The sequence below is a fragment of the Perissodus microlepis genome, chromosome 20, assembly GCF_051167445.1.
Source record: "Perissodus microlepis isolate ML-2025 ecotype Zambia chromosome 20, ASM5116744v1, whole genome shotgun sequence".
Taxonomy (NCBI): Eukaryota; Metazoa; Chordata; class Actinopteri; order Cichliformes; family Cichlidae; genus Perissodus; species Perissodus microlepis.
The window spans coordinates 17,311,013-17,325,441 of NC_140480.1; the positions used below are offsets into that span (position 1 = coordinate 17,311,013).

Sequence of the window (14,429 nt, forward strand, 5' to 3'; positions counted from 1 at the left end):
ATCCTTCAGGATAATGTCACATCAGTGCTCTGAACTCACTATTTTATCCATCTAACAGAGCCTCCACATGTTCTCACTGTAATTTCCCCTTCATGAATGAATTTATGCTTGCACTAATCTGAATGTGGGTGGCACGGTGGTTAGCACTGTTGCCGCACAGCAAGAAGGTACTGAGTTCATTGGATGTGCGCCTCCAGAGATTTATAATTGCGAAAAAGGTTCGCCGTGTATGCGCTGACTCCACAAACAAGGTACGAGAATAGATCATGCTAAGTCAATAGCGATTTGGTCTTCAGGGTTTCTACTCCAGTGCCGTATTTCATACAGGTCCACATTTCCAATGCACGCTATTTTCTTGCAAGTACCGTCTCTTTGCATCTTGACACAATCTGTCTCTATACCGTTCTTTTTCTTTTGAGCTACTTTTCAGATTTGCTCGTCCTTCCAACACAGTGTGTTTGTTTTGATTTGTGGCCTGCCAATATGGTCTTGCGCTCCCACAATGCATTGCGGCGTTACGTCAACTCCAAAGCCCTTTGCGTGCAGGAGAGTATGCGCATGCGCATTGCCATGGTGATTTTAAAAATAAAGATAAAATGAAAAGTAATTATTAAAAAGTAAATATTTAAATATTCCCACAAATGTGCAATGGATGTGCAAAAATTCTGTTTATTAGTTGTTGTTGTGTTGCGGCTCCTCCAACCTATGGCCGCGGCAGGCCAAACATGAGGACACAGATGATGCGCAACAATAAACGCATAAAATACACTTCTGTACCATTTGCTCCTTTCATTCCACATGCAACTGTCCAATATATAAATCAGCACATGGGATTAACTATTAAACAAATGCACAGATTGCACAAACAAATAACTGCAACTCACCAATAACTGCACTAATTACAATGCCAACTTACAATTTGGCCTATGGCATCAATTAGTGCACAAATATACAAAAACCATCAAGTTACAGTCAAAATACATCAAAATCGCTCAAGCTGCGGTCAACAGAAAGTTTTGCCTCATGCTCACCCTACCTTTCTGCTCATCAACATCAGGTGCCGTGAACAGGTGAGTGCAACCACATTTATCATCTACCACACCCATGAGACACGCCCCACACCCGTGCACCAATACAGTGAGTCCATTTAAACCAACCCAGTTAGTCAAAAAGGAATAACTCATATGGCTCTTACATTTTGTTTGTTTCTTTGTTTCTTTCTTTCTTGAAAAATAACCGGCCGGATACAGGAGACGGGAAGAAACAAGCCGATTATGTTCGCGTTAATTAAGTGGTTGGAAGATGCAAAAATTCTAAATTCTGCCAAATGAACATATACGAAATTTTAATGAGGATGAATAATTAGCCGGCATGGAGGAAACGGACCTTTATTTCTTGGAGTGGCGACAAGGAGCCAAAAGGCGGGTGGCTGGTGTCTACGAAGCCTCCATCATCAAGATAGCAGGTGCCTCTTCTCAAATATAATATTACTTTATTCTTGCTTATTTGGCACAGAAGCGTAGAGCTGCCAACCAGGCAAAAGAGAAATATAAATATATCACGTTATACCGTGAAAAGTATATTTTCACATTTGAACATTGTAATATCACGTTATTACAACATACATCATTTTCACGTTCGTACAATATTGTGCGAACGTGATAATTATGTATATATTATACAAACATGAAAAGCATAATGTTAGAACAATAAACTTTTCACGTTATAACGTGATATAGCTCTATTTTGCTTTTGCCTGGGTGGCAGCGCTACGCTTCCATAATTTGGTAATCAAAATATGTAACTTAATTAATTATATTGTGACGTACTTTTGCCTTTTCTTATTGTTCTGCCTTCTCAGAAATGGAAAAAAATTACAAATAAAACTGTTTACACTTGTTATATACAATAACTATCAAAACGTATTCACATTTAATTTGACTCGCCTTCTGGCTACAGAGCACTTACTTACCAAGGTTAGAAACAAAGCACAGTTATGCTTTATTAATATTCACTAATTACAATGTTCCACATTTCCTTGCTTTTTTAGTCATTTTTAGGCTTTGTATACTTTTTTTTGGTTGTTTAGCAGTAATGTTTCTGCCTATTTATTTCAGCCCATGAAATGGAATGCAGATCTTCCTGATGTGAGATTTACATAAATCTAAGTAATTTTGTTTGTCATTATCATTAATGTTGTTGCTGTTGTTGTTTTTGCGCAGTTTACAATCATATAAACCTAGCAAGCATCAGTCAGCACAGTGACTAACCTAAACAGGTTCTTGCTTTATTCACATATATTATATGTAATTATATATACTTGTACATTGTACCTAGGGTTGCAGCCACTTGGCCCCACCCCATTGTTGTGACAGCCTTGATTGTACTTATACACTGCATCTGAGCAGGGAACAGTCTGCCACATAAATTTATTTTTAAGTGACTTGTTTGTAATACATGAATTTTTCTCTTACAGATGTCAAAGTCTCAACCTCATGCTGCCTTCCCCCATCCTTCTAAAGTAAGTATTTGTTGTTGTAGTTTTTTATGCAGTGTCTGTGTCACATGCTAAGCATAATTATTGAAATAATAACTGTTTTCTAACAGATTTTCCCAAACACTAGCTCTGTTTGTTGTCATTCAGACCAGTACTACTGCTTAGACATTGCTTAGTGGTCATGCATGTTTGGCAAGTTTGTTATGATACCAAAACAGTAGGCCTGTCACAATAATCGATATATCGACTTAACGCACAATATATGTACATGACCTCAATAATTGTTGATGATGCAATATATCTGCCATTATATTTACATAAAAAATTACAAAAATAAAATATAATAATAACAACACAATTACATTAAATAACATTGTTTTCTATTTGTTAGAAAATTTACTATTTATACAAGTTTTTAAGGTATCTAATATTTTGATACCTAATTTCCATGATCTAAATATTTTAAGAATTAGATGTTGGTTTGTCAATTGAAAGTGTGTAGATCTTGCATTATTATGGTGTTATATTATGATTATACATTCAAAGACATAAAATGGTCTTAAAATGACAATGACATAACTTGTCACAATTGTTTATAGGGCAATATACAGACCAACAAAAAGTTTGCATCATAACAGGCCTACAAAACAGACGGTTTTATGATTGATAAATTCAAAAAATAAATACATTTAATTTCTCTGAGATTCTCTGATATTCAGTTACAGTTCACAACACAGCTACCTGTACATGCAGTACTATACTGTAAATTTAAATCTCTGCATTTAGCATCCCACTAGAAGAGTCACAGTTACTGCCTCTTTTTTTTTTTTTTTTTTTTACAAATACCTGGACTATTACTAACACATTTACTGTTTTACTTTTAGCCTGTGGATACAAATGCAGATGTCCTTAATGTAAGTTGTGCGCTTTAATCACATCATGTTATTTTTATTATTATTTATTTATTTTATTTTACATTCAAATATTTCAAGCTTCTTGGTTAAAGAAGCTTGATTGCTAGTAGATAAAGAATAGTTCACCTATAATTGATATTCCCGATTAATTTCTCATCTCTGATTGAATGCCTTTTTTTGTTGGCCTTTTTTGACCATAACAAGACATTTTTGCAGGATATATATGGTGAATTTATATGCATAGATACAGTCGTAGTGCTTGACACATGCACAGAGCAGTAGATGGACTAGAAGGGAAATAATTACAATCATGATCTTGATTGCTGATGTCAGTATATATATTTTAGAGGAATGTTTTGTTTTTCACCCAAAATGAACTATATTGCTTCAGAAGAGATTTATTACCCTACCGGACTCTTATATATTGTTCTGGGGTTTGTTTGTTTTTTGTTTGTTTGTTTTTGTTATTTTCAGGTTCAATGGTGCGTGTTCTTCTAATGGCTGCCTTCCCACTGGAGGTTTTGATCCACAGCAATTTAAAAGGTAAACAGCTTTGAAAGTCAGTTCAAATGGTTAGCTAATAGTATTCTAAAAAGCCTACTTCTCTGTCACCAGTTTCTTTACCAAAAAGTACCCATAAAAGTATCTCTCAATAGCATATCATTGTAGTTCAAATGTTTAGTTGTACAAATGTCAGATTTTTGGAAATCTAAAACTAGTCAGACACTCAAATGTTCATGCTTTTTATAGGAGGACAGAACAAAACGGACATCGGCGCAGAGTGAAGAACTGCCCTTGATAAGGACACTATGACTGCCATATATAGTAAGTGAAGACTTTCTGTGTATCTAAAATTGCATCCAGCACAAGTAACTTACTTTGCAACCATTAAAAAAATTGCACAAATAGGTGATGATGCATTGTAGTGGTTGGTCTCAGACAAAGAAGCTCAACAAATTTATGAATGCTGGAGGGTAAGGAGAGATGACCAAAAGGGGTGTTAGCATTACTGTAATGTGAACTGGATAGACTTTCCATCTAGGAAAAAAAAAAAAAGAGGGAAAATTATGTGTAAAATATATCTGTATTAATATCGGTATCTATATGAACAGAAATATGTGTTTGCTAAATGAAGCCAGCCAACATAAATCATATTTTTATTTTAACTCTGATAAAAGTAATAGAACTGTGACTTTTGTTTGTTACAGTGGCAGTAAGGAAGAGGTTTCCCAATGTGTCCAGAAGGGCTTTGAGGATTGCAGTGAATTCGAAGCTGGGGGAACTGAGACTGCTGGAAAAGGAAAAGAAATTACATTTTAAGTATGTTGACTTATGTTCATCCAATCACACACAGACACACACACACACACACACACACATATGTGTGTGTATGTATATATATATATATATATATATATATATACATATGTGTGTGTGTGTGTTTCTTTTACAATGTTTAAGTATGTAATGAGAATAAAATTAGAAAATGAATATTCCTTGCTTGACTGATATGCTATATGTATGTTTTAGGGACGATCGTGGCTCAAGAGTTGGGAGTTCGCCTTGTAATCGGAAGGTTGCCGGTTCGAGCCCTGGCTTGGACAGTCTCGGTCGTTGTGTCCTTGGGCAAGACACTTCACCCATTGCCTACTGGTGGTGGCCAGAGGGCCCGGTGGCGCCAGTGTCCGGCAGCCTCGCCTCTGTCAGTGCGCCCCAGGGTGGCTGTGGCTACAATGTAGCTTGCCATCACCAATGTGTGTGTGAATGGGTGGATGACAGGACAGAGCACTTTGGGGTCCTTAGGGACTAGAAAAGCGCTATACAAATACAGGCCATTTACCATTTTTAGACATCAAATAAAGATTTCTTTCAGCTGTTACATGTGAATGTGTTTTCTTAGAAATATATGAAGGGTTAAATGTATATATTTTTGAATGATTTTAAATAAGTTTACATTTTATTTTGAAATATATTTTGAAATATATTTCAAAATATTAAAAAATGGCCAAAAAATATATGCGTTAAAACACATTTCAAAATATATTTTTAAATATATTTCAAAATATACAAAAATTGCCAAAAAATATATGTGCTCAAATACATTTCAAAATATATAAATATATTTTGAAATGTATTTTAGCGAGAGGAAATATTGAACATTAAATCGATGCACGGGACAATGACAGGGAAAGACATTTTTTAAAACGTATGTCAAAGTGTAACCGACATGAAACTGCCCTGGGACAAACTTGTTGGACTTACAACAGATGGAGCGCCGGTGTTGTGCGGTGAAAAAAGCGGACTAGTCAGTAGAATGCGATCAAAGATGCAGGAGGAGAACTGTACCGGTGAGTTAACAGCATATCACTGCATCATACACCAGGAAAGGCTGTGTGGTAAAGTTCTAAAAATGGAGCATGTAATGATCACCGTAACGCAAACCATAAATTTTATCTGAGCTAAAAGTTTAAATCACCGTCAATTTCAGTCTTTTATGTGGAAAATAGATTCAGAGTTTGCCGACATTACTTATCATACAGAGGTCCGTTGGCTGAGTTGGGATAAAAATTCTCAATAGAGTTTTTGAGCTCAGCAAGGAAATCTGTCAGTTCATGGACATGGCATGTATGATGCGGTGAAGGCATTTCAAGTAAAGCTGTCACAAATGCACCAGTGCAACCTGCCTCACTTTCCCTGTTGCCAAGTAATGCTGAACCAAGTCAGTGGACTTTGCTGAACTGCACCTGTGCAGATTCAGATGGAGCTGCAGTGTAATGATACACTCAAGGGAAAGTAGTGCCTTGAGTTTTGGCCCCCTGTGCAATTGAGTTTGACACCCTTGGTTTACGACCATTTGGCGGGGTAATTAGTTTATCAAAACCTTGGCATAGTGACAATATATTTTTCGCAGTTACAATTTCACTGTCACCGAGCAGTTCAATTTCTAAATTAATACATCCAAATTGCATCATTTAAAAAAGTGTACCCGGCAGCAAGAGCAGAGAATAATATTCTAATCAGTCTGTGGTCCTATCCGATTGTTAAGTGATGACGTGACGAATCCTACTTCCGGGCCTAAAGTAGTCTGCGTTTAATATGGCTTTTGTGTTGTTAACATGTTTAATGTTATGTATTTTCTTCTATTTAATCTCAAAAAGCTCCTAAAACAGTCAGTGATCACTGTTGACCTCCCTCGGCTTTTATTACCGCTAATCATTTATTTAAGCTCAGTTTTTAAAACCTTAGGATGTAGCTACAGCCCAGCCCATGCAGCAGTATATGAATGACTAACCTCGTATTGTGGATGGATTATCTCAGTTGTTCTCCTGGCTGAAGTTTGGTCCTTTTACAGCATCCTGCCATGCGATTACATTTGTTCCTGACCACCGAGAACACTCACGTTAACTTTTATCGAGTGGGAAAAAAGTTAGCTTGTTTATATTATGCTAACATAGCTGTGTCGCTAGCGGTCACGTAGCACATCATTATATACCAGCTAGCCAAACTTCAGTAACTCTACAAACGTCACTGCTGTTTAGCTTTCTGTCTTCATTTATGTTGGAAGTGATAGCAGAGCTGTACGTTTTAATTTGTTTCCAAAACCCCGCAGTCAGGACATGCTATATTGTATTTAGATAGAAGCTAGCGAGCTAACTTCCTGATAACTTCTAACTCCGTTAAATGTCATAAATTCCATTTTCATGGATGCCTGAATGTTAAACTCAATTGTTACACCTGGTAGAGCAGAACGCTGATCATTTTATTAAAGATGAAAGACTTTAGACAGTTTTTCAACTCTCAGTAATGCCATAGTGATCGTTTGATATATGGACCTGCAGCGGAGTTTAGGTCCAGACACGGCTAGTGACGTCAGACTGAACAACCGGATTGCTTGACTGCGAAACACAGGGAGAAGCCGGAAGTAGAGTCATCACCTACAAAATAAAGCGTTTTCTCTAGAGCTCATTCAATTTGTTGCTTCCCCCCCCTTTTTTTTTCTGGTATAGTAGTAACAATAAATCAAATCCCCAAGTTATGCAACAAATGTAGTATTTGGAATTTTTAAAAACATTTTGAATGCTGTTAGACCTGCTGAATCGCAAACGATTTTATGGTGAAAATAACACCAGGAAGTTCCATTTATGCCGTTTAACTTTTCCAAGGTCTTCCGTTTCACGTACCACTCGCCAGCCACACGCTCCATTCATCCGTGCGCCTGTGTTCACCGGTGTTATACTACGCAGCTGGTATTGTGTGGGAGAAGAGGGCCACGAGCATGTCAGGCTCAACTTCCCCGCCTCCCACAGTGGAGGCTGTGGGCACTGAGGGATGTTTTCCCCCAGGATACAAACCGTTCAAACCCGAGGAGCACGGACTGGAGCGCGGGTTCCGCCTTACAAGCTTTTCGGAACTGAAGGGATGAGGCTGCAAAGTCCCGCAGGAGGCTCTGCTCAAACTCCTGGCGGGACTGGAGCCGGACCGGGCCGACGGGACAGGGAAGGCCGGAGACCAAGCTTCGGAGTTCGGCCAACAGCTACCTGGCCCACGACTAGGTAAAGGACAAATTTGAAGTTAGTAGAGCTAGCCATTATACTCTAAAACCCAAGTTAACGTCAGTTAGCTAATGCAACTGTTGCTAACCTAGCTAGCTTGTGTTTACTAATGGCAGCTTATTTGACAGAAAGCAATGGGCGGAAAACACTTTAAGATTCAAATACACACACACACTATATGGGTGCTTAGCTTTAGCTTGAATAGTGCTTTAGCTTAGCTAAATAATTAATAATTAATACATGTAATAGTTAACTAACCAGGCAAGTATAGGACACATGTTTTGCGAGTTATCAAATTACCACACGGTAAGTATGAGTCAGCAGAAATGTCTCGGAAGCTCTGAGTGCGAAGTTCGTGCAGATAATGTTGCAAGTCAGTTACAACAGGAACATTGGACTACAATGTTCCTGTTGTAACTGACTTGCACACTTTCTAACTCCGTGTAACAGCAATATACGAAGTTACACTGAGTAATCCCCAAAGATTAAAACAAATTCATGTAAAGTTCAGACAGTGTCAGGCAATTCCGTGTAACAGTCCCGTAATAACTAGACTACTAAATTTGTTTAACTGCAGTTAAATACGGACTACCAAAAATAAAAAGTAGTAGTAACACAAAATAAGTCAACATTTGTTGGCTGTGCTGCGTGCTTGTCTTGTCCTCATCCTTGTGGTGTGTTTACAGGCATAGGGATGGACTCCGCTGTCATTCCTCTGAGACATGGAGGACTGTCACTTGTCCAGACCACAGATTTCTTTTACCCTCTGGTGGAAGATCCATACATGATGGTGAGTTTACTAGCATGCATTTCCCTCCACTAAGCATTACTACACAGTACATGGGCAAGGAGGGAAAGCTATGCAAACAACGTAACAGGATAACTTGCTGATAATTAGGCATCTTTGTTTAAAGTGACATCCTTTTTTTTTTCTTTTTTACAGTATTATAGCAGTATAATAGCAGATTTTAGCCCATAAAACCAAAACATCAAATGCACATATTAAATTATTACTTATTTTGTCCAAAACAGTACTGCAGACTATAATATCAAGATTTAAAAAAAAAAAAAAAAAAAAAAACACATCACAGGCAATTAGACTGTGATACTGTGATAAAGCTTCCAGCTCCTTCTGTTCATTAGTTATGCCATTGGCAGTTTTTGGTGAGGATTTCTGTCTTTGAGTGCCACCTATCTATGGGAGCTTTGTAAAGCTAACAGTCACATGACTGTTACTCTCTCTCCGTTTGTCTTACAGGGCAGGATAGCGTGCGCTAATGTCCTCAGCGACCTCTATGCCATGGGCATCACAGAGTGTGACAACATGCTGATGCTGCTGAGTGTCAGCCAGAAGATGAATGAAAAGGTAGGATTTTGTGTGCTGTGTTGAGTCAGTCTCTGATGTGATTATGAAGTGGGGGTTGTCAGCAGATTTGTGTCCTTGTAATTTTCATAAACAAATGAACATTGATTAAAGCTAGCATAAGCGCTTCGTTGATAGTTTATGGTCATGTGTTTATGCATGTGTGAAACAGGACCGTGAGCGGGTGATGCCGCTGATGATTCGAGGCTTTCGTGACGCAGCAGAAGAGGGAGGAACTTCAGTGACAGGTGGACAGACTGTGATAAATCCCTGGATCATTGTGGGAGGAGTAGCATCGGTCGTCTGCCAGCCTAATGAGTTCATTATGTGAGTACCTGAAACAACTTTACTTTACTATAGTTAGATCACCCCAGTCTGCCAGTGGTGCAGTTCTCCTTAATTGAATTCCAGTTTTAAAAGCACCAGTTTTGATATCAGTGATGCAGATTGGTTGGTATCACATCACTGTTAATGTTTATTTGAATTGGTCAATTAGAATTTCACCTCATATTTATTACATTTTTACAGACCTCTTTCTGTCCTTTTGGACCTGATCTTCCCTTTTCCCAACTGTTAATGCAATCCTACCTCTGTAACAAGGAAATCAGGGTCATAATTAACACTGTTAACAAACCTCCAGAACCGCTGAAACTACATTGAATTGTAATAATACTTTAACATTTTGTGTTCAACTGTGGCCACAGATTTACATTTTCTTCTTGGCAGGGATGATGCATGTGCACCACAAATGGAGGTGCACATGCGTTCTTAATGTAATTATCAAATAATACCAATAATGACTGGGAATACAACAAATTTGTTATTTTTAAACTTATTTGTGACAAACAAACTTATCAATATCAGGCTTTTCTTGAGAGTCTTATATCTACATTTAGTTCAACTCCTGACATAGCTAAGCCAGGTCTCTACTTAGTTCTAGATAGAGTGGCCTTCAACTCAGTGGTACTTCAGTGTAAAACAAGGACTACTGCAGTCCAAGTAGGTGGAGTTGGAGTCTGCCTCACAGCAGGACAAGACCTGCATAACTGAACTAGCCAGGATGCCTGGGGAGGAAGGGCCACATCCAGCTAAGCTTTCATAACAAGACTGAGGGTGTTCACTCAAATACTGGTTGTGTTTGAGCAGCTGTGAAACATGGGGGACCACACAAGTCAACTCTGTGTTGTGGGACGCTCTGCATTCTTATCTCTTACAGCTGCAATATTCTGGGTGTGACTAACTTTTATTGCTCATCAGCAATAAACTTCTATTGAACAATAAAAGTTCTGCCAGTGCCTCGTTAGCAGAGATGCCTGTGAAGACAAAGAAACAAAGAGGTTTTATGAATAACGCATTATGAAAGGTTGTGACTCACAAAATGGTTGTGACTCACAAAATGCAAAGATTTGCATGTTTTATGTTTACGTTTTGTTTTATTTTCCAGGCCTGATGGGGCTGTACCAGGTGACGTTTTGGTGCTGACCAAACCTCTGGGCACTCGGGTGGCTGGAAACGCTTATCTGTGGATCGATCAGGTTAGCCATTCAACTGTGTTCACAGAAATATTAAGTGTAATGTTGCCACAGGAAACCAATTGAGAGTTTCCTTGGCTGTGTGTTTGGGATCATTGTCTTGCTGAAACATCACCCTTGTTTCATCCTCATCATCCTGGTAGATGGCAGCAGACTTTTATCATGAATGTCTCAGTACATTTTTCCATTCATCCTTCCTTCAGTGTTATATGTAGTAGGGCTGCACGATTAATCGTTAGAAAATCGCGATCTCGATTCATACTTATGTGCGATCTCATTTCCAAATGACAACGATTAAAAAAAAAAAAAGACGACGACGATTGTACCGCATTTTGATCCGGGACGTAATCTGCATGAAAACAAGCGCTCACTCTTCCTGCTCAACAAATGACAAGGGCGGAGCCTTATACCACGTGATACAGAAGCTGTGCCGTGTGATGCTAAAATTGGCAGGGAAAAAACAACGGAGAGCACGTCAGGGATGACGAGAAAGTGACAGGAGAAAATCCATCCCGGTCAACCACCCAAACATCAATAATGGGAACCTTATACAGCGCTTCCCTATACACGTCGAACTTCCGCAGGCACAAAGAAATTACGGAGGCTATTACTTGTCACCTGACCAAAGATATGGCTCCCATCAACACTGTGCAAAACGAGGGATTTAGGAAAATGATCAACACCCTAGACAAACGCTACACAGTGCCGTCCCGCAACTATTTTTCTATTGTTGCACTACCTGCTCTATACACGCAGTGTCGAGCAACGGTGGAGACGGAATTTCAAGCAGTACAACATTTTGCGGCAATGACAAAATGTGAGACATTTGTTGTTTTTATGTTTATTTATTGTTTTTATGTTCAGTCTCAACTGTTATGAAGTTGATGTGCAGTTAATAAGTGCAATAAATATTTATATTGGAAAAGAAAATCGTGATCTCAATTCTAAGCCAAAAAATCGTGATTCTCATTTTATGCAAAATCGTGCAGCCCTAATATGTAGTGTGCTAGCTTTGTTGGCTAGCTGAAAACAGCCCCACACCATGATATTAATTGGCACTTGGTTGACAATATCTGGTGAGAATTGCATGCCGACACATTTGGAAAAATGTTTACAAGAAAGACAATATGTATTGGTTACTTACTGGTCACATGAGCTAAAATTGCTCCAGTTCTTTGATGAAACGCCCAAGACTGCTGACAGGGTTTGTGTCCGTGTAACAAAAAAATGTTTTGTTTGCTAATAGTTCTCCTTCCTGCAAAGGTTCACAGCTGCCATGTGTGGGTTATTGTGCATGTAGAAATGTATAAAAGCACTGCTTTGAAGATTAATTTTCTTGTTGTTGTTTTTGTTTTACCAGCCTGAAAAGTGGAACAAGATCAAGCTGGTTGTCACCAAAGAGGAAGTTATAGAGGCCTATCAGGAAGCTATGTTTTCCATGGCAACCCTTAACCGCACAGGTACACTACTTTGATTAAGATCTGCAGTCATTAGTGGTCATGCAAATGTATTATTAGTTAACTATTTAACTAAATAATGTTTAAATTACAGTTAGCAGACTTTATATCAGCTGTTATTGATTAATTTATTTTCCCTTTTCTTTCTTGTGGTTCTACTCTGGCTCATTCACATTTTGCCTCCAGCGGCGGGTCTAATGCACAAGTACCAGGCCCACGCTGCCACAGACGTGACTGGTTTCGGCTTGTTGGGTCACGCCAACAACCTGGCAAGACAGCAGCAAAACGAGGTGGCCTTTGTTATCCATAACCTTCCAATCATAGCCAAGATGGCTGCCATCAGTAAAGCCTGCGGAAACCTGTTTAACCTGCTTCAGGGCACTTCAGCTGAGACATCCGGTACGACCAGTGACATTAAACATGTGGTTAAATTTGAATAAATGCAGTATTTAAAGCTAGAAACTCACATCCCTTCTCCCCCCTCTTCTCCAGGTGGGCTGCTGGTGTGTCTGCCCAGAGAGCAGGCAGCCAAGTTCTGCTCAGAGATGAAAAACCTCAGCTCCGGAGCAGGGGGTCAGGGGGCGGTGGGCGGAGCGTGGATTATTGGTATTGTGGAGAAAGGCGACCGCCATGCTCGCATCATTGACAAACCCCGCATTATTGAGGTTCCACCCCGAGGAAGCCAGGCAGCAAATCAGGAAAACAGCTCCACCAGCCCTGACCCAAGCCCCAATGTGTCATAGACACTGTCACCCTCTGACACTGTTCTGGTGTGTGTGTGCAAGAGAGAATGAGTGTGTCTATGTGTGTATTAATTGTTGTTCATCCCATCTACCTTTTCTGTCAAAAAGTTGACAGTGCACAGACCAAAACCCAGTGTCATGTGATCCACTGAGAGAGGAAATGGACCACAGGCTGCATACATGTCCAGCTTTAGAAGGAGCTGCTAAAACATGGTGTACTTCTCATGTTTCATGTTGTAACTTCAGGGCACAATGCTGTACTGCCTCTCTCAGCATTATTTTTCCCTGTTGCCTTTCATATAGAAAACTTGTTTTATATGATTTATCAAAATCATAAACAGCTTCTGGAAAATGAGTTTCAGTTCTATAAAAAAGAAAAATACTGAATCATACTTGCCCAAAGTAGCAAATAATGAGAACTGTGTGTGTGTGTTATGGTTGGATTAGGGTGATTTATTTTAGGATGTATGGCTAACATTAAATGTGTTAATTTGGTGACGGTTTACTGTGGAAAAGAAATGATGTATCACTCCTAGAACCTGGCTCTGCCCACGCCATCCAGAGGAAGGTTTGAGCAGCTTCCTTTGGGACCTGTTGGGCCGTGTTCAGATTGTCCACCTGGGTCAACAGTCGACTGACCGCCCAAGCACAAAGTCCGCCCTTCCTTGTTAATGAAGCTCTGCCTTTCAAACCCCAACCAGCAGGGCCGGGCAGAGTGGATGTTTGTCTCTGGATCAGGGATTGGACTTTCAGTGCTGGAGGTCTAGTGCTGTCTGTTTGTAGATTTCTTGCTTTTCACAATCAAATAAACCCATCATCAATTTAGACCAAAGTGCTGTTTGGGTCTTATGCAACTGTAGTGTGAAGGCACGTTTTTATTTTTACACCAAGAAACCTTCACTGAAAAGTGCTAAGAATAACATTGAAGGGGTTTGGAGCAGTCTGAAGCCTGATCTTTTGCCTCACAGGGATTAGTACATACAATGAGTTCATTATTTGAACCTTTGGTCATGTTTAATACAAGCATACACCAGTCGTGTCAGGACTGTACTGCCGTGTTGTTAGTATCAGTCATCCTGCTTGCTAGTATACTTGTAATATTAAGCTGCTCAGACAGCTCCTCCATCACTGGTGTTGACTTGGACATTCAGACAACGTCCAAGTTCACAAATATTAATCTCACATATTCATTTCTAGATTAATAGCTACTCCAGCATTTTGACATTGAGACCGTTGACCCATTTTACTTTGTGGGACTGACACACATCCATCACTACGCATGTGCCTCATTTAGCATGATCTTATTCTGGAAGACAAAAAAAAACATCCACTGAGACCTACCTACCTACCTGGAGTAAATAGAGTAGTAT

At 39.3% G+C, this 14,429-nt stretch overlaps 1 protein-coding gene across 1 annotated transcript; it reads left to right on the top strand.

Annotated features, from left to right (window-relative positions):
- Positions 1 to 7,571: 7,571 nt before the first annotated feature.
- sephs3 (selenophosphate synthetase 3) lies at positions 7,572 to 13,891 on the top strand. The gene is made up of 8 exons (XM_084916452.1): positions 7,572 to 7,964; positions 8,651 to 8,754; positions 9,223 to 9,330; positions 9,500 to 9,654; positions 10,772 to 10,862; positions 12,220 to 12,319; positions 12,503 to 12,715; positions 12,809 to 13,891. The coding sequence occupies exons 1-8, from the start codon at positions 7,688 to 7,690 to the stop codon at positions 13,057 to 13,059; spliced, it is 1,299 nt and encodes a 432-aa protein (XP_084772578.1). The 5' UTR covers positions 7,572 to 7,687; the 3' UTR covers positions 13,060 to 13,891.
- The last annotated feature ends 538 nt before the right edge of the window (positions 13,892 to 14,429 follow it).